Raw genomic sequence first — 20,354 nt, forward strand, 5'->3', positions numbered from 1 at the left:
ATAGTCCATTGGCTTGTTTAGCTTTGTTTCACAAGAGATGCGACAAATTAAACTCATGAATGTTAAAGGTCTGTGTAATTGGGCAGCCTGACAGGTCTTCCCAAATCTGAAAACATCCCTTTGGCACGGATACCCCGGCATTTCTACAGTCTTGGAAACAGTTACTGCAGGAGGGGACAACCAATCAAACTCATCTCTACTGGGTTGATTTGGTCAGATAGGAGATGTACAGAATGATTTAGTTTTGGCATTTCTTTGAAGGGAGAGTTTCAGGGTGATTTCCATTACTGTTTTTCCCCCAAATCAACACCATAGAATCATTGATTGGTTGGAAAGGACCTACAAGATCATCTAGTCCAACCATCCTCCCATTACTGTAGCTACAGCAAACCACTAAACCATATCTCATAGCACCAATTGCATTTTGCACTATGACTTCATCTTCCAGTTCAAATCAGTGGAGTTATAGCATAAATGCACATATTCTTGAGTCGTTCTCAGGAGCAGAATGACAAACATTTCTATCAAAGCTGAGTTGAGAACATTTGCCAAGTGGTGGTGCCTCATATTCTTGTCTAACTCCTTAACTGCTGTTCATTTTTGCAAAGAAGTTTTTAAGCCGGGGAAAACAAAGCATAAATACATGCAAATAATCAATTTCTTAGCCCTTTGACTATCATCTAGGATCCAGGCTGGTAAAGAGGACTGTGGTCTCTGACAGATTATTGCAGTATTGCTGTATATTGGTGTATTGCAGTATACTGGACGTGACTTCTAAACCATCATATACAGCAACCGCAAGGACATATCTGACATTGACAGCATTCCTCAAGGTCATGCTTTGAAATACGATAATGGAAAACTTTCAAAATCATCAACCTCTTTCTGCTGAGAAACAGATGCTGGGTTTTAATTCTCCCTATTTTCAGAGACTTCTGGCAGAAATGTTACATTAAATATTCAGTGAAATACAAGTAAGGTTTGCAAATGACTGCTCCTGAAGAGCTTGGAACCATTAGTGCATCTTATACTGCAGAAATCTCATCCTGGAAGGGAAGGGATTCAGAGTCGTGCACCTTTTTACTCAAAAATCAAACAAACAGACAAACAAAAACACATAAAAATAATCTTATTCATTGGCTACTGAGAACTACCACTTAATTGGAGAGACTTATGAATTTCTATTACTTGTCAAGCCAATGTGATCTGGGGAGGATAGCAAGAGATTCTCTTCTCACAGTCAAGCTGAGTTGACATTGGTTGCACAATAGAAACCATTTCTTTGAATAGAAACAAATAGAAGGAAGGCTGAATTACTTCTGAAGGGAGCTGCGTTGACAGGCAGTTTAGCTGAATGTTGCATTTGGAGAATATTTGGTATCCTCAATGCTGTGAAAGTGGTCAGGAAGCTTAAAAGGAGCATTGTTTCTTGCTTGCTTATAAGAAAATAATTTGTTTTGTTACTATGATGAAGTAAGCAGAATAGGTCGCACATAATTAATTCTTCTACAAACATTTTATTGCAAAAATATGCTTTTTTTTTTCCCCTATAAAATAAAATATTATTTCAGAGCTTGTCAATTTTGTTTCAGGCAGGTTAAGTCAGGAAATTGCACAACATTGCAATATACAAAAGATTTGAGATCTACAGATGGAAAGCTGTGTATAAAAACCAGCAACGTTACCATCATTTTTTATAGCATCTCCAACTACAGTACTTATGCACTGTAATGACTACCTGCTGCCCTGCTTCCAATGCTAGTATTCATAGGGTAAAACATAGACTGTGCAATCTCCATTTTCCACTTGAAGCATTTTCTGGACGGTGTTTGAGGCAACTGATTTATTGTTTACACCATATTAAATGTTTGTAGTTATGTCAAGAAACAGTATTTGCCAGTGAATATTATTTTGGAGCCCTTGCCTCCAATTTATTGTGTATGTGTTAAAAGTACCTCAAATTTATCTAATCAAAGTAATTCAGGCAAAAGAAAGTAACCTGGCCAGCTGGTCAGGGTCACCTAAAGCTGAACATTGCGAGGCAGAGTGAGTTGTCCCAGAGCAACTTTCAGTTGTGGTTTGGATCATTTCTACCTGCACAGTTTTACCAGCTGTTGCTATCTACAGAAATATCCATCACCTCAAAATACAGTGAGCCCTGGCATGGCACTGACTCTTCCATTTCTTGAGTCATTTTTAAGCCACTGCTAGCACCAAGCTGACATCGCTGCCTTTTTCATTGAGATCAGAAATGGTGAAACTGATGTTGTGGGAATAGGATGCTGAAGAGCTGAAAACTACTAGGACACACTCAGGGGCTCTGAAGACGAAAAGTTTATTTCATGTGTCTTTTTGTGGCCTTTAGGGTGATAAATAACATCTTTATGTGGAAAACCCAGTCTCTTTAATGGCTACACATTGCAATCTTGGTTCAGTACCTCCTGGAGCAACAAAACTTCGTAACATGCTGGAATATACAGAAAGGAATCTGAAGGAAATGAGATCAGTTGGTCACACAGAGCTGAGAGCAAGTGCATCCTAAAGAGGAAGAATTACACTGTACTAATCACAGGGATAAGAGCAACTGCCTCCTGCATCCACCAGAAACTGAGGAAAAATAATAGGAAGAGAAGAAATGAAACAATAAGGAACGAGTTTCAAAAAACTATAGGGAGCTTTTTGCTGTCAAGTGCTCTCTGAATCAGCGGAGGGTTTTGTCCAAGTGAAAGGGAAGCGTTTGAACAAAAGGGCCATGGCAACAGAAACAAATCAGTTCCGCAAGTGCATAATTTTCAAATGAGTTTTACATAACTACCCTCCTTTTCTTCCAGCCTTCAGACTGTGTGAAAGAATGGCAGAAAACCAAACTGACTGTAAGTAAACTAGCCTGAAGGCCGGGGAAGGACTTCTTCTATTGCCTCCGTCAAGTAGAGATGCATGTTCTCAATAAATCCTACCTTGAAATAGACCACATTCACAAAAGTTAAAAAAAAAAAAAAAAAAAAAAAAAAAAAAGAAGAAGCAGAAGAAGAGCAAGGAGTGACCCATACAACCCCGTTTCTACTGTATTAGCTTCTCCAGTGCAGAATGACAAGGACCTCACCTCCACAGATCCACAATGCTCCCGGACAGGACACCACCATTACAAAAGGCCCAGCCTTGAAAATAATACTGCATGCTGGAAAGTGCATTTTGCTCCTAGATTGGCACATAAAAACCTTGAATTTGCAGCAAGCAAATAATATAAATTCAGGTGAACCCATCCAAGTTAACAGTGCATAGCAAAACTTATTTACTGCACATAGAGACCTCTTAGAAGACCCTGTCATCTACTTATTAGGTTGCAGCTGTTTATGTGAATCAGTGTGGCTCATCAGCGTGGCCTGAGGGTTTTCTAGAAGTCAAGAAAAGAGGAGGCCCACCAGAGTCTGTTCATATTCTCAGCAGTACACTGAGGCAGGGCCAACACTCACCACACCCTCATCCTCTGTTAGCAGCTGAAAGGCATCAAGATTGGCACTGGTTTAGTGGGTCACTGCACTCCTCTTTCAAAGCTGGTATTCATTTTATTGATTATATCGATTTTGCAAATGAGTTCATTGCTTGCTACCAAACTTCGTCAGAGGAGCAGAACCCACATTTTACTGCAGCCTTTCTTACCTTCAAAGAAAGATTCCTAAGGCACGTATATTTTATAGCTTTGTGTGTGTGTGAATAACCTCACTTCATCCATTTGCTTAATCTTCCTAATACAGTCTCTCTCATTCCTTCTGCACCCATTCGTGAGCATCTTCTACCTACTTTGTTAAATTTGACTGTCTTTTTTCTCCTGACTTTTCTCGTGTTTTGCTTTGAAAGTCTACTTTACATGGTACCCCTCCCAGTGTTTACATGTGTGTGGGTAGCAGAGCCAGGCTGAGGGTTGCTGTCAGACAGGGTAATAAAAGCAAAATCTTTGCTTAGCAATTCATCTGGCACAGTTAATGAATCTTTTCTCATGGCTGGCACTCCTTGGTGTTTCAGATACGGGCTAAACAAGAAAAATGAAGTGTTGATGAGACCTGTGGTAGCATACTTATTGCTTTGAAATCGAGTCACCATTCAGGTCAGGTTGTACTGTAAGTGTAAAATGTGAGAGTTAAATTGTAGTTTGGATTGCTTTTGGTTGAAGGTTTCAGGCTTTAACTTTCCTGACTTTTCCTCACTGAGCAATAGGGTAAGAAAGTCTCTGGGTTTACTCTTTGTCCAGGAAGACTTCGGAAAAACTTAATAGGTTAAAAAACTGAGTGAGATCCTCACCTTCTCTGTAGCCCTGCTAAGGAGCTATAAGGGCCTGCAAAGACTGAGGGGCTGTGCCTGTGGGACCCAAATATTCACTGCGTTCCCATGCTGTGTTTGTCTCAAGCAAAGGAGCTCCTTGCAGGCCTGCAGAGTACAACAAGGACATGGGGGAGTGTGGCCAGAGGGAGGTCTAGCAGAGATAGTTGTGGACATACTCTTTAGCTACTTGAGAAGGGCAGCCAGTGATAGCTAGGGCATGTATGTGAGGGAAGTTACACTCCTCTGAGGCCTGGGGTGAGTATATGTTATGTCCACACATAGAAGTGCCTTTTTCAAGACAGACATTTTTCCTGGTTATCACTGGCCTGGAACATGTTTACACAGAGCCAGAATATAATCCATTCATGGACTGAGCGTTCATATAGGACCTCTGTTTATAAACCAAGGCAATTTAGCTCCAATCATATATATATCAATAGTTTCCTTTGTGGAAGCACCTTCACTTGTCATATTAGCAGGAGCCACAAAGCACTCTTGTTCTGGACAGGCACAAAACCTAGCTGTGGGATTTGGAGGTTTTATTGCTACAATCAGACAATCCTCAAGTATAATTTTTCCTCTCAAACCGAGAATTCAACTCATTAAATCACACACAAGTAAGATATGCAAAGGAACCAAATGCAGATGATAAACAAAGCTTTTTAATATTTTCCTTCTGAATACACTAAAAATAATAATAATAAAAAAATGGAGATGATATGGAAGAGTGATAAGTTGCCCATGAACTTCCTGTATATCTCCTGCCTTCTCATATGTGACCAAGATCTTGTTTTAATAAACCTGTTCTTATAGTTCAGTCCCTGCCAAGTGTTTACAGTGTTGCCCTGAGTAACGAGTCTGAGCCAGGGGACTTAATTAAATGTAACCTGCTTTTTCAGTTATAGGATGGTCCTTACACATCAAAAGGCAGGCAGACTTTAATAACAGAATCTGAGATGGCTTTTTGTTTAAGAGAAGTTCTTTACTCCTCGCTGTATGCAATCAGTTACTTTTTAGTAGGCGTATAATGTTTTCACAGATAATTTCCCACAAGCATTTACAGATTTTAGGACAAGTAGCATAAAGTAACGCAATGTTTGGAGATCTATCTTTATGTGAGAGTCTCAGATTTCATACTTTCTTCCGGAGCTGATTCACAGACCACGTGTTTTCAGGGAAGAATTTAAATAAAGTAGAAGCTTAAAGAAAAAACATATTATAAAGAATGCCCCTTTTCACCTCACAAATGTTAGCGTCCTTACAATTGCAGAGGTTATTTTTTCATTTGGGATTACTTGGGTTCTGCAAATACTGCTTATTTTATTTACAGCCATCTCAGTGGAGGTTTGACCAGTGAGGGTTTCTGCCCTCCTTAAAGCTGGTCTGGTGAAAGTGCTGGGGAGTTGTCTGGCAGGCTGAGATGGACGAAGTCAGGCTGCTGCCTTCCCAAACAGAGCTGCACTCTGCTGGGTGAGCCTTTTCAATGTCAGTGTCTCGTACTCATGTAAGATGAAGTTGATGCAGATTATATGAATGTGCTGATGAGTGTGCAGCCCAGGCAGTACTACCTGCCAGTCAACTCTACCTGCTGCCATTTGGCTATGTTTTTCTCTATCAGAGGACAACAGTGTACAGAGCAGGTGCTTTCCCGCATTAAAAAATGTTTTAACAGCCTTTCTCCTCCCCCTCACCAGGAATTTAAACTTCCTTGTGCCGTGATGTTAGTCATTTACAATATCTTAAACAAAGCCTGACCCTGAGACCTAGACTGTACAAGTCACAGCCAGCTCCTAACTGGCCTGAGGATGGCAGCATAGTGGGGTTGCCATCAGCTGGGCACATTGCATGTGGGCAGGGAGCAGGCTGAAGGCAACAAGGTGTTAGGCAGACACAGAAGAAGGTGCGGAGAGCAGTGAATCAGAGCCATAACATCACACACTGGGCAGAGCTGGCAGTGAATGCGTGCTTTAGTGCTTCCTCTTGCCCTTTACTCCTTCTTCTGCACCTCCACGAGGGCGTTTCATTGCCAAACGTTTTTGACCTTTTCATTTCTCCTCACCCATTTACCCCCACTTTACACCAGCTGTATTTCTGCAGCTGCACACACTGCCTGCAGCACATGCAACAGGACATGATACTGAGGGGCTGATGGTTGGACTAGATGATCTCAGAGGTCTTTTGCAACCTTAAAGACTCCATGATTCTACATGGAAATTGTGAGAACACACTGGAGCTCCTGGAGGCTGGGCTGGGCCGTCCAGAGGACACCCAGAACACCAGCTCCCACTGTGTGCACACACCCAGTGACACCAAGCCTGGACCACTTGCCCCACACTGGTAGCAGTCCTGGGGAACCTGGCAACACCAGGATGTCCTGGTGCAGTGTAAAGCCATAGCCTGGCACTGGGGTTTGTGCATGTATGTCTGAGTCAGCTGCACTTTCCCTTTTACATGATATTTCCTCTGTTCCTCACTTTCAGGCTTGTAAACTCCTTGGTGTGGCACTCATACCTCTTAATATTTGTGCAAAACTTTAAGGCTTGGATGTGTAAACAGTAATAAAGCTGAGGGCCACCCTGATGCTTGTAGGCTGGGCTGTGGGATGACTGACTGGTGCCTGTTACAGAGGTAATAAACAGTTCACCTGTTTCTGGATGACCTCACGTGTTCACCATCTCCACTTTACTTGGAAGGCTGTTGGAAAATCCATCTGATGGGGTTGTGGGAAGAGCACCATGTGTCTGAATGGTTGTGTGGGGCCAGAGTTCGGGATACGCACAAACACTTCCAGCTCAAAAGAGCCCTGCTCTCAGCTCCTAGTTTGTTTATATTTAACTTTGTAGATCTCAGCCGTGTGTTTTGGTAGTCTAACTGGTGGTACTATACCAGTCCGACTGGATTGTGTCAAGTTGTTCTGTTTACATTAAACAACCTGCATGGTTTGAGAAGAAAAAGGCGCAGAACTACAGACGTTTGTATGCTGTGCATGTAAAGTGGTGCTTGTGCTGCTCGGGAAGTTTGCAGAGCACATCTTAGTGATGCTGAGGAGCCTCGATAACTATCGCTTGGGATGAAGAATGGTGTGAATGGAGATATTCAGAGTGAAAATCCAAAGGAAATTCGGCAGCGTAGCAAGAGCAGGCTAAAGGCAGACACAAGCAGCTTTTAATTGACAGCATTCATCCCCTCTATCGGACCCCTCTGCCGTTCCGAGTTCTTCCTTCCCATTCTGACGAGGGTGCAGGACAAGTGTTCGGAGGACGACTCTCCTCGCGTCCCCAGGCGCAGCAGCGGTGCCAAAAGGCCTCTCTTTGTTCGGGCCGCGGGCCGGGACTGCAATGGCCCCGCGGTGCCCCAGGGGGCGGCTCCGGGGGACGAAGGTGGGGGCCGGCGAGAGGGAGGGAGGAGAGCCGCGGGGCGGGGCGCCGAGCCGAGAGGGGCCGCCCCCCCTCCCCGCCCTCCCGCTCCGCTCCGTGCCCGCCGACGGTGCCGGTGCCGGTGGCGGTGCCGCCCGCTCCCGCCGCCCCCTGCCCGGAGCGGGCCGGCCCGGCGGCACCATGGCCGGGCAGGAGTGGGACTGGTTTCAGCGCGAGGAGCTCATCGGACACATCAGCGACATCCGAGTGCAGAACCTCCAAGGTAAACAAACATCCCCGAGACCCCTCCCACGCCGCCTCGCTCCTCTTCCTCCTCGTCTCCGTTTTACTCCCCCGCCTTTCCTCGTGCTCGGGGTTCCGCAGCCCACCCCACGGCCGCCGGCTGCGGGAAGGAGGAGGGGGCCGGCGGCTTCCCGCGGCGCGGGTTCGGGGCCCGGCGTGGGGAAGGGGAGCAAACTTTGCACGGAGCGCTGCGGCAGCCCCGCGGCCTTTGGGGGCTCGGAGGGGCGCGGCCGAGCCCGGCCCCAACACACCTGAGGGACCGTCGAGGAGCTCCGACGCTCCGGCTGCCCTCGCTGCCCAGCAGGCGGTGCCGGGCTCGCCCTGCCTCGCCGTTAACGGGTGTTTCGGCTTCCGCGGGTGGGAAGAAAGTCGGGGGCAGAGCGGAGGAGCAGCCGGGGCCGGGCAGACCCCGTTGGCTCTGGGTCCCCGCAGCCGGAGGGAAAGGTGGCGGCTGTCCCAGCGTACAGTTGAATAAACGTGGGCAGAGCTCTGGGATAAATCATCTCCGAGATACTCTCCTGTTCTGCCACAGGCTGTGCTGGTGGAAAGGATGCAAATACCCGGGCTTGGATGCTGTTGGTATCAGTCCTTCCAAAGTTATCTTTGCCCCTCACCGGCAAACTCTTTGTGATTAGCAGAAACTGATGGGAGAATTAAGAACGTCTTTGGTTTAAAGGCATGGGAGAGCACTCAGATTGGTGTGTTACATCAAACGCAGTCAGCAGCTGGTATTATACTGCCATGCATCTTCATGTCCCATAGAAATAATAGACTCGAATTATAGCTCATTATCTCTTCCTGTTTCTGCATGATGACATTAGAGCTCTGTCTACTGGTGGAGGCAGTGCAGTTGCTGGAAATGAGTTTTCGGTTGGGTTTGACAGAGAGTATGTATAATTTGTCAGGGAGAAAAATAAAGACCCAAATTAGCCGTTCCTTCAGCTCTGCAGCTAAGTGTGGCTGGGGTGTGACCTGCATCTTTATAACTATTGAAATACCAATTTTCAGTTGCCAGGCTGGCAATTCTGGGTTGAAATCCCCTTGGGTTTTGATAGTCTTTCCTTGTAATATAATCCTACATTTCTGACTCATGGTCCTGTCTCTTTTGATTCTCTGTGTTAGCATGGATGGCCTGCATTTGATATCTTGCGGTCAACTCTAGTGATTAAAATAGGTTTAATCCTTAACTCGTGGCAATTTGGAGAAGGAATAGAAATCTCTTCTTAAAGCAAATAATAAAGAAAAAACCCCAAACCTGTCATGTTTTTTCCATTGCCTCTCCAGTGATTTATGTAAGAAGGAGTTAAACTTGTTTTCCTCTCTGGAACTTAAAATGCATTTATACAGATGCACACAGCCATCTCTAGGACTTCTATAGTCCTGTAGGAGAAACGTCATCCTACAGGGCAAATTCCTTTGAATAACATTATGGTAATGAAAAGAACTCCTGTCCCCCTCTTACCATATCAGAGGAATTCCCAGGGAAACTTTAGTTGACACTTTGCATGCAAAACTGAATAGGATTTTTAAGAAGTTTTATGCCTGTTGTGGGCTCTTACAGGAGAGAAAAGGCATTTGTTCTGGGTTGCTGCTCCAAAGCAAGTGATAATATCTGTCACTTACAGCAGAGATGATGTGTAACACATAGCTCTCACATTATCTTCTAGAAATGGAGAATGTTACAGATGGTGAGTCTGATACTCAGGAGAGTGTGATTTTTGTTATGCCGGAGCCCAGTGGCAAAGCATGGAGCTTCTCTTCAGCATGCCTTCTTGTAAAATGGCAGCATATGCTTTATGTTCATATGTAGTAATTAAACTTTTTTCATGTGTTGTAATTCAGAATGCATGCTCCCAAAAGAATATGATCTGAATCGCCACGAGTGTCATTGTCAGTTGTAAAATCAATAACAGTTTTGATGTGCTAGGAAGTCATGAGTTTCAGATGAGAAGCCAGCTGGGGCTGGAGCAGTTTGCAGCAGCATTGCAGAGCTCCTGCGGGGCTGCATGAGATGGTCAGAGCTGATGGTTTATCTTTTTCCTGAATGTATCCTTTCAGTGGATGCTGTTGCTTTTGTGGAGGTGCTTTACAGTCTCTGGGGACCCCTTGGCATGTCAGTAGACCCAAGGTGCCTCTGTGATGCACAGGGAGGATGCTGTAAGGAGAGGATGGCAGGCAGCAGCTAGATATGTCCAGATATGAACAGCACATGATAACACTGAGACATGTGCTACAGGGATAGAAACTGACTTCTGATTGTCTCCTGTTGATACAAGGAGATAGCTTAACAGGGGCTCTTTTAGGGGGTTACAAGGCAGATGGAGACATTTCTGTCCTGCTGTGCCTGAGCCATCCTCTCCAGCAGCTGATGGAAGAGCCAAGGGGACAGTCAGTGGCAATGGCATGAGAGCAGTACCCCAGGAACCTACCCAGTATTTAAGTTTCTGCAGGCATCACGCAACCATCTGCCATAGCAGTTTACCATATTCTTTCTGTCTCCTTTTTTGAGTGCTAGAAGTATTAATTTCTCTTGAAAAAACACTTCACCATGTCTTAGCTAAGCTGTAGCGCGCTGCTAATGTGAAATGCTATCTGAAGACAGCATATGTGGTTTCAGTCTGTTGCGTGTTCCCTCCCCGTGTGATAGCTCCACAGAATGCTGCTGAAGGATTCAGAATGCCAGTTTCTGGGTTATGCTCTGGTGGGGATGCTTTGCAGCATTATGATCCTGCTGAACTGTGCATTGGGCACAAGTAACCTCAGGAGCTATATATTTTGGTGTAAAACAGATTGCTGAATCTATAAGATGGATGGTTATCTCAGCTATTTTTTTCCACAGGAAAGCCAAAATTGACAGTGGTGAAATTTGCTAAACTGACTGGACATAGAGGGGAAAAAAAAAGTTGTTTGTGGGTATAGAATTATGGATGGATATTTAGCCATGGGTGTATGCCGATGGTCTTTTTCCATCATGAACTAAGATTTTCAGGTTTTTGTTTTGTTTTTTGCTGTTTGTTTTCAGTGAAGGAAGCGGCAGCTCAAACCTGTCGCAGGTAAGTGATGCTAAGTTCGGGAGCATCTCTTCCATTTTGAACAGAGGTAATTTCATGGAATGAAGTGGCAATCTGATGGAGAAGAGGTGAATATTAAAGAGGGAGTAACCAGTGTGGTGATGCGCAAACTGGGCTCCCCTCTCTAACTCTGTTTTGCTTGCTAAATACAATTAATAAATTGATATTCTTTACTCCTTTGTTCTGTTTGTATATTCTCCATGGTGAATTTCTCCACATACTGAGAGAGAAAAAATGGAAAGCCTGCGCAGGATGTACGAGCACATCATCAAGCAGTGGAATGCTCAATAATTAATTTCCTGCCAGGAGATGGGCTTTTTCTTTCTTTCTTTCTTTCTTTCATTACACCACCAGTGGGAACATTTTGTTACAATACAAGAATATTTTAAAAAGCTTCCTTACTGGAAGCTTGATTTAGGATCATCAAAAATATGCTCGCTTATGTGGTGAATTGTGTTCACTAGAAAGAGGCAACATCCTCAGCAAGAATTATTTTCTTTTAGGTGATATTTTGGTTCTGAATTCAGTACTTTTCAATAGTCCAGATGTGTATGTAACCCCTTTTCTTTCCTTATATTCCTTGGAATGAAGTATGTAGAGGTGAATACTTGTATAGTCAGAAGTTTTTCCCATCTCTGAAAAATGAGTACTGTTATCACCATTGAAAAATAACAGTGATTTGAATGCTCATTTTTTTGTATTTATAATAGAGTACATGGTCTGGGATGGTAGGAATCTATCAGGACTAGATAAGGAGCACAGCATCTTGCTACTTGTCATTTTGGTGATTACTCAGGGTTTGGTCCAGATCCCACATAAAATCTATTGATGTATGTTCCTGGATTCCCCTGGATTTAAATACTTTTCCATGTCTCAGGCTTACTTTTCTGATGATTAAGTGGCCCTGGAATATATTTGGAGGGCTACACAGGAGCATATTGTAGACTTGTCAAAAATGATGCAAAAATAGTGGTAACAGGCTGAAAGAAATGAAATGAGCGATACCAGACCCATAATCTCCCTATCCTTGCCCTGGTTTGCAACTCTGCTTGCACTGCTTTGTCATAAACTCATAGCACTCCCAGATTTTGCTTACCTTCCCATTTGGATGCACAGGAAGTTCTAGGCTTTTAATAAGCTTTGAACAATAATAACTTTAGTTGATATTGAAATGGACCTCGGCTTCCTTTGAGATAGCCTATATTTTAAGAGATAATACAGGTGTTCGGCTCATAGCTGCTGACTCTATGAGTGAACATATCTCTGTCTTGTGCACCTCCAATGGGCATCCAAAGGCGGATGCTCATAGTTAGGAATTCTTGAATATATTTTTCTCTCTGTATTTGTCTTTATGTGTGAAGCACAACGATTATGACCATTGCACTTCACTACAGAGTGGTGGTTTTTTCTTCTGTCTTTATTTCTAAGATATCAACAGCATCTGACCTGTTTGCTGCAGTTTGAAACCTATGGACATTTTATAAATGGTAGGAAATGTTTTATTTTTAAATGTATCCATTTGTTCTGACAAAAATAAGATGTAGCTGTACATTGCTTTAACTCTTCTGTAACTTGACCTCATATTCAGCAGTATTTCATTCTGCTCATAGACATGTTACTTTCAGTGGAGATCTTTGTAGACTGAGGTGATGTTTGTAGAGATAAAATGGCCTGGAGAACCTTAGATGAAGCTTCCTTCATCTAAGATCAAGAAAGTGATGTTATTCTGTATACAAATTCAAAGGACCTGGGAGTTTTAAATACAAAGCCCCAAAATGGAGATTCAGATCCAAGTAGAAGAAACTAAAGGTAATGCTGGAGACATAGTTATTCTGATGGAGGTGGCTTCTGTAATGGCACTATCATGGTTTACAGTGTTAGTCAGCAATGAGGAGGACTCCCTTCTCTAAATGAAGGGAGCACTTGCAATGAAATAAAAGAGCAGTGAGAGGTAAGAGAAAGCACAGATTGCACGTCTCAGTGTGCCATTTTAACAAGGTCAGTGCCTAATTTCTCTAGCAAATTAAAGGTCTGGGTTCTCTGTCCCATTGCGTGCATGAAGTTACGTCAAATTCAAATCATGCCCAATAGCCCTACAGTCAAACAAACCTGTGTGTTAACACTTCAACTTAAGAGACACTGTTCTTGTTTGGCCTCCAAGCACAGATGTGAATGGAGGCAGGAGGCCGATGCTCTCACACGTATCCCCTCCTGTCTTGGAGAGCTGCTGCTCAGCACAAAGTGTTACCCAGGACAGCTGGTCACATCTCTGACCCTAACAAGTTGAGTGGCCTTAGTTTAAAAAAGGCAGTACTCAAAATACTGTTTTCAAACTAATGCTGGTTCAAAAATATTACATGTTTCTCATAGCTTCTCCTGTTTATTTTTTCTTTTGTCCACTAAGCTTGGACAGAAATTCAAACAATTTTCTTTCTCCAAGCCAATTTCAAGGTCATGTCACCTGTATTCTGACATGTTTATAGCATTTACTTAGAAAATATTTCAAATGAATGTTTCCTTTTTCTGTTTGAAAGATTGCTTTCTGTTGGACTAAAACAACCTTGGGTATTTTAGCTTGTCACTGTCCATTTAAGGCACTAGTTTCTTATTTTCTGTAATGTTTATATTGTATAAACTCACTGTTGTTGCAGAACAGCATATACTAATATGCTAAGGGCATAAATCTAAAGGAGAAGAGCCAATACCTCTGTTTCCATGCAGAAGTCAAAGAAATTCTCAAAATGATGTATTCAAAGGAAGAAATCAACAGATAAGGAGTTGCATTTCTGTCAGCACTGATGTGGTGAAGGTTATCACAGCACTTTTTAAGAAATAACCATCTTTTTTCTACAAATATCTTTACCTACTGCTCTATTTTTATCTCTCCCCACCCACTTAAGTGCAGGGACTGTAGGTGGAGGTTTGTGGCGTGGATTTTACTTCATTGTAATTGCTGCGTGTTTCTGTGTGAATAACTGAGCCGTGTTTTATCCGCAGTTTGAGGCTTCATAGCCACAAACACAAATTGAAATCTACATCTTCTAAGGAGGCTCATGATTAGCAACAGCCTGCATGTCTCCAGAACAAATACCTGCGGACATGTAACCTGCAAACAGAAAGGATTTATTTCTAAAGCCCGAAATCCTGTTGAATCTGAAAAGATGTTATCAAAGATACTTAAAAGATAACTCTCATCTCTGTGGCAATTACTCAGTTTGGCAGCATGATTCGAGAAGTAATAGTTAAAATAATACATTACTTAGAGGGATTCTATTAATTATTTCCACTAATTCTGACCTACGAAATAAGTATCTTTTGTACTTGACATTTACTCCTGATGTATACCAATATAATTCAATTCAGACCCAGTCAATCTATTAACTATGAATTACTTTGTTTTTTGTGCCTTTTGTGTTATTATCTTTTACCGTCAGAGATGAAATCTTGATCAGTGTTGTTGATTCGCTTCATTAAGGCAATCAGTTTTCATGTTTTTCTGTTTTGGAAATATAATTGCAGTTACTGCTCACTAAATATGTTCCACAGAACTAATTTCAAATGGAAATATTTATATCCTTTATTTTTCTTTTTTACTTTAATGCATGTATCCCACTGGATTTTCTTCCTCTCCTAATTAGCGCTGGGGATGAGTGCATTTTAAAGTCCCCAGCAGGAAGTCTCTGCTGTTGGGCAGTGCCCATGACCAGGGGCATGACCAGTGCTCTGTGAGTCAGACTGACCTGCTCTTGCAGTGCATTTCTGATAACGCTGTGTACTCCTATGTCCGCACTGAGCCTGCTGAGGTCAGGAATGCTCCGGCTGGGTCGGATCACAGCACAGGGCTTTTAAAGCATGGAGGCAAACCTTGTCTGATGGCAATCAATCATACTCATGCGTACTGAAAATTTGTGGTTTTCAGGGCTGCTGGACTTCTGACTTTTCTATTTTGTATTTGTGTTGGAGACTCTTTTATTGGTTGTGAAACAAGTCTCAAGTGCCCAGTTAACCTCCATCATTGTGGATGCCTTGGGGTGCCCCATCTCATTCAGTAGTACTTGCAGAGTAGGCTCTCCATGTTTAGCTATACATAAAGAAAGCTCAGGTTTAGGTCTTGCAACCCTGATTATCCTCAACAGGGACTGAAGTAGCTCAGATGGCTGCTGTTCATTGTTTCTTTCAGCCTGTTCTGTTTTTCTTCAAGAAGCTCAAATAAACAGTACAGTAAATACCTTGATAGTCAGTCCTTTACGTGTTACTTCTATGTTGTGAGACATGTTCTGCTCCGTCGATTCTACCTTTTTGACAAGACCCTCAGTAAGCCTTTTTTTGTGAGGAATTACAAGTGACTTTGGCAGCTATCATTTAGAGTCACTGGGGAAATGTTTTTGGTCCCTGTCCTTGTTCTCAGGTTCCATGTTGTGCAGGGACTTCTCATCCCTGATGATTAATGCCACTGAACAACATTTAGTTCCTGTTGCTCACAGTTTTATTATCTTTTTCTTCTAAAGATCTCCCTGGAGACAGGATGAGGCACAATTTAAAGTTACAGGGACTCATACATTAATTTTTTCATTTCTGTTTATTATAAAGGGAAAGTTTCAAAGGGATGTAATGCTAGTTAAAAAAAAAGAAAAGCAACTTGTATTCAGCCATCTTTCAGAAGTTAATATAATTATTGACCTTGGCTGAAAGAAGACAGGGAAAGTTTAAGCTGCATTTCTTCTCTTGAAAGTAGGTCTTTTTGATGTATTCAGTGTTGGCCTTTCAAAACTTTAAAACATTGCCTGTTTATCTGAAGGATCAAAATAGGATAGGATATTTAATTGTTTTCAGAAACCTTAAGAGGAAGCACCTTGTTTTGGTCACTAATACTAAGCAATTACATAAAAACCTTCACCCATAATGCTGCAGTTGACAGTATCACTCATCATGTGGTTATTTAAGAACTTGGAGGTCACAGCAGTGTGCTGTCTCTGAAGCCAGGAAGTGGTGTTGACTCTGGAGATCACAGGAGAAGGGCAGGGTGTGCTTCACCATGGTCCTGGGTATGACCAGGGGGCTGTTCTCAGTTGATGAGAGATCTCCTGTAGCTACTGAGGTGTGGAGAGCTGGTACCTCTGCGTCTCTCTCCAGGCTGATTTCAAAGTAATTAATAGCCAGTTATATTCAGGTTTTGTTTCAACCAGTCAGTTCTGGGGTGCCTTTCAAGTCTTTAACTTTTATTTGGTGGGGGTGTCTAAACATTGCCCACAGCTGGCTTTAGAGCAATTATTTATTTATTTATTTTTCATGTATCTTTAGTCATTCACTTTTATGCTGAGAATGATGAAAGCCATCTGCAGAGGTGGTCTGGATGCCTACAGCAAGCTCTGATGAGACCTCCGTGTTGCATCACTCAAGCCAGCAGACAGCTTTGTCATTCAGGCTTTTAATTAAGAACCAAATGTTCACTTGACCTCTCATACTCTCATTTCACCAATGAACCAAAACTTAGGGCAGTGACTGACAAAAGAGCTGCTGCAGTTTGGGCTCTGTGAGCAGGAGTTTCCGCTCATTTCATTTATTACACTAATGATGAGTTTTGGAACCCAAATCCTGTGTGCTAAGCACAGCGCAATGTGCTAACATGGTGTCCACATGACAGAAAGGTTTGCAGGGCTGCCTGCTTCCTTTTGCCTTGGTGGTCCTGCTGGGTATGTGTGTTCCCGCACGTTGCATTCCTAGAGATGGATAGGGCTATTGCAGAGGTGGGAGTAGCATTCAGTAGTCATGGTTTTAGAGACGGGGTCACAGCTTGAGTTCTTGTACTCAGGTGGTATTGATGCCTATAGGCTTTTTTCCCTACTGATTTGTATTTGTCTTGACTAAAACTGGAATGTGCCCTTAATACATACTAACAAGGAATAAATTTTATTTCTTTAGTAGTAGTATCTCATGTTTCTGATGTATTTGTCTGGCTGGTTTCCCTGTTTCAGGGTTGGGAACAAAGGCACATGTAAGCCAGAAGACTTATTTCAAAGTTATCCAGGTAGTATAATGATGCTTTTCTGTGTATGAACCTGGAAAGCTTTGGTGGAGCAGACTTTGAGCCTTGGTCTTCTCTCTCCAGGATGCCTATTTTAATGATCTGACCAATTTCCTTCTTTCACACCTTCTTTGCCTTTCCTTCACTGTCTAACAGCAATACGTAACGTCATCCAACCATTTGCCTGAATTGTAACCAGTATGTTGTCTTTATTGAAATTGTGCAACTCACTAACACGATTCCACTTACCCAGCTCTTCTCCCACCTTGTAGTGTTGCCCAGTCTGGCAGCAGGTGCTTTCCTTCTGGGTTTATTCATACTTGTTGTGTTCTCTCCAATGCACACCAGCTTTTTGGCAGACATCATTTTGGCTTGGCTCAGGTTTTTATGGTGTGGAATGTTTGTAGAGCATGCTTTATTCTACTTCATCCTATCTGGAAAGATGTATTTATAGTAATTTTATGTTGGCCATCTTTCTGAGTTTCTATTTTATCATCTTCAGGTAAACTTTTCCTTCAAATGCTCTGGAATTACCTTGGTCAACATCCGAGTCAGCTGTGTTCCCTTGGCCTCTTCATGCTGTACTTCCAGTTCTCTCAGTTTATTCCGGGAGTTCTGTTTGCTTTGTTTTGAGAGTATGTTGCTAGAAGGGAGATAAAGTGGAGCTGGGGAAGGAAGGAAACTTGTCACTAGAAGCCAGAAGAATGTCCCTCATGGTGAACATCTCCAGGAATTATAATTTCTTTTTCTTGAGGAATGTCTGCTAATAAAAGCTTTCTGTTTGCGTGCATAAATGAATAAGATCAAATCTTATCCCAGGCTGAACTTGTGGTCACACTGTAGTTGTAATTTCAGTTCTTAGAAACATCCAGATGTTATTTTAACAGGGAACTGTGCTGTATCTACTGGCAGGAAAATGTGTCTTCCTTGTGCTGGGGTCTGAAAGAACTCAGGAGTGGGTAGAAGAGGGGAAGACCAAGGAAGAGTTTACTTGGGGCATGGATGAGATATTAATCTTGCCTGTGGGGAGAGATCTGTCTAAAGATGTCTGTTTGCCCTGGGTGATTACAACTGTATGTTTTGTAAGAGAAAGAAATGAGAAAGTTAACAGAAAATAGGAAATAGGAGAGCAATCAAATTGTTTTTCCTTTCTGTAAAGGTCAGAGAGGGATGAGACAATTAACTGCCTCACCTTGAAATGTGGTTTATAATGGCTTATAATGTGATACCTGAGAGTGTAAGCTGCCTTGACTCGAAGCCAGTTGAAGTCAGCATCCTGTGGAGTTGCAGCTTGATAAATAAGCCATTCTGATCTGCTTCAGAAGGATCTCGTTTCTTCTTTGTTTTCTTTTCCCAGTTTCTGAGGCTCTTTGATTTTCATCTGGTGATCTACTTCTAGGCTTGGCTTCATGGTGAGTAGAGGGGAAAGCATTACTCTATAGTCTCATGACTATTAGAGGCAAGTTATTAATATATAAACAAACAAACGACAGGTGTTTTGCTAAGACCTTTCCCCCTTACTTTTTCAATCTATCCTCCCACTGCAGCATGGGAAGTGTTGGGACCTGGCCACTTCTGAAGTCTTTCTGAGCAGGGCTTCTCCTGAGCTGCCTGCCCACTGCACACCAGTGCTGACTACAGTCAGCATGTGCGTAGGAGCTGATCTATTGCTTCAGGCTTCTTTGGGAACCCCAAAGAACAATAATATCCTGTTGACTAGGATTTTACTATTTATATCCATCAGCTGAGCAGCCGCCTCCTCTGCCTGCTCCCTAGTTACCAGGGTGTAAATCTGTCTTTGTACCATGTTGTCTGCTACATAGGTGACAAAACAGTTTTTAATTTCAGGAGGAATTTGAGGTACTTAGAAAGGCAAATGCATGGATGAAAAAGGCTGAAGCTTTTTTTTTTTGCTTTGTTAACCTACAAGTGCTTTGGACATCAAGACCTGTAGGAAACTAAGCTAAAAATAAGAGGGATCATTAGAAAGCAGTACAAATCTATAGCAGTGCAAAGAAGAATCCCTGATAGGTATGTCGGTGGAGAAGTGCTTGCATATACCTTTCAGATTAAAAACCAAATCCTGCCACCCACGTATTCTCCCAGCAGTTCATTCCTTTATCTTCCTCATGCCCACTCTCCTCCCCTTCCTTCCCCCTTTTCTGCAGTAGATTTTCAATCTACTTGAGTAGAAAATATGTCATCTTCTTCCAGAAAAACCCTTCTATTGCTTTGAAATGGGGAAAATACGTCAAATTTTGACTGGTATTTTCTAAGCTCTTTTTTTTTTTTTTTTTTTTTTTTTTTTGTAAAGGTGAACCCTTTAGGAGAAGCTGCATAATTTACTTAAAAGAAAGAAAATACAGTCAAACCTGTGGGAGTCTGCTAGAGTGAAGTGAAAGGAAAGTAATTATTTAACCAGGAGTTCTTTATAAAGGTTTTTGAGGCTCTTATCAGGAAAAAAATTGTGTTAATAATGGGACTTAGAATTGGCATCAAGTCCAGTTGCTTTGGCTCTGAAATGGATAATGCCCATTGTGTGGGTGGAAGGTTAAAGCTGATGTGGATGAAGCAGGAGCAGTCACTGCTCCTAGTTTGAGCTATTTTTAAACTGCATGAATGTGGATTGTGTAGTTTCTGAGTTCTGCTTTGGTACCATCCAACATGCAGCTCTATGGACACGTCTTCCAGAGACCAGGCCCTCTTTGAAGACCTCACTGGTATACCAGCTAGGGAGACACCATTAAACTCTTAGCCTGTTCCTTCTCTTCTACATGCTAGGAATACGATGGCTCTGCGCAGCTCCCCTCCTCTATGCTAGTACTCACCACTGCTGCCCTCTGAGGTTTTCTAGTGCATGTATGTGCTCTTGTAAAACCACTGCGAGCAAAATACAGAACACGTTCAGCTGTTAAGAGCAAACTGGGAATACTTGAAGAAACCAGCATGTTTTCTGAAACAATTTTTTAAGTTGTAACGAAATCTTTGTACATGTAGGAAGTTTGTATTTTTTATACCATCTGGTTACCTAAGCTAGAACAACAAATCGCTTGTGACATAACAGCAACGACATATGATACTGTGTTCTTGTAACCTGTGTCTCATTAATGTGAAGCAACATGGATTTTCCTGCAAAATGTTGATTCGCCGTCTGTGCTAGTATTCTTTGTGTGGAGTTAGAGTGCCCTTTGTGTTACAGTTATAATGGACCAGTTCTGTTCTTAATAACTCATCTCTCCTGAACCAAATGAGCGGGTCACAGAAGAAAATAAAACTACA

At 42.5% G+C, this 20,354-nt stretch overlaps 1 protein-coding gene across 1 annotated transcript in view; it reads left to right on the top strand.

Annotated features, from left to right (window-relative positions):
• The first annotated feature begins 7,770 nt into the window (after nt 1-7,770).
• The window catches only part of CLMN (calmin), a 70,188-nt gene continuing 57,604 nt past the window's right edge, over nt 7,771-20,354 (top strand). The window contains exon 1 of the mRNA XM_072337871.1: nt 7,771-7,959. Within this exon, the coding sequence (XP_072193972.1) occupies nt 7,878-7,959 (82 nt within the window). The 5' untranslated portion in view covers nt 7,771-7,877. The remainder of the gene's footprint in view (nt 7,960-20,354) is intronic.

The sequence above is a fragment of the Excalfactoria chinensis genome, chromosome 5, assembly GCF_039878825.1.
Source record: "Excalfactoria chinensis isolate bCotChi1 chromosome 5, bCotChi1.hap2, whole genome shotgun sequence".
Classification (NCBI taxonomy): Eukaryota; Metazoa; Chordata; class Aves; order Galliformes; family Phasianidae; genus Excalfactoria; species Excalfactoria chinensis.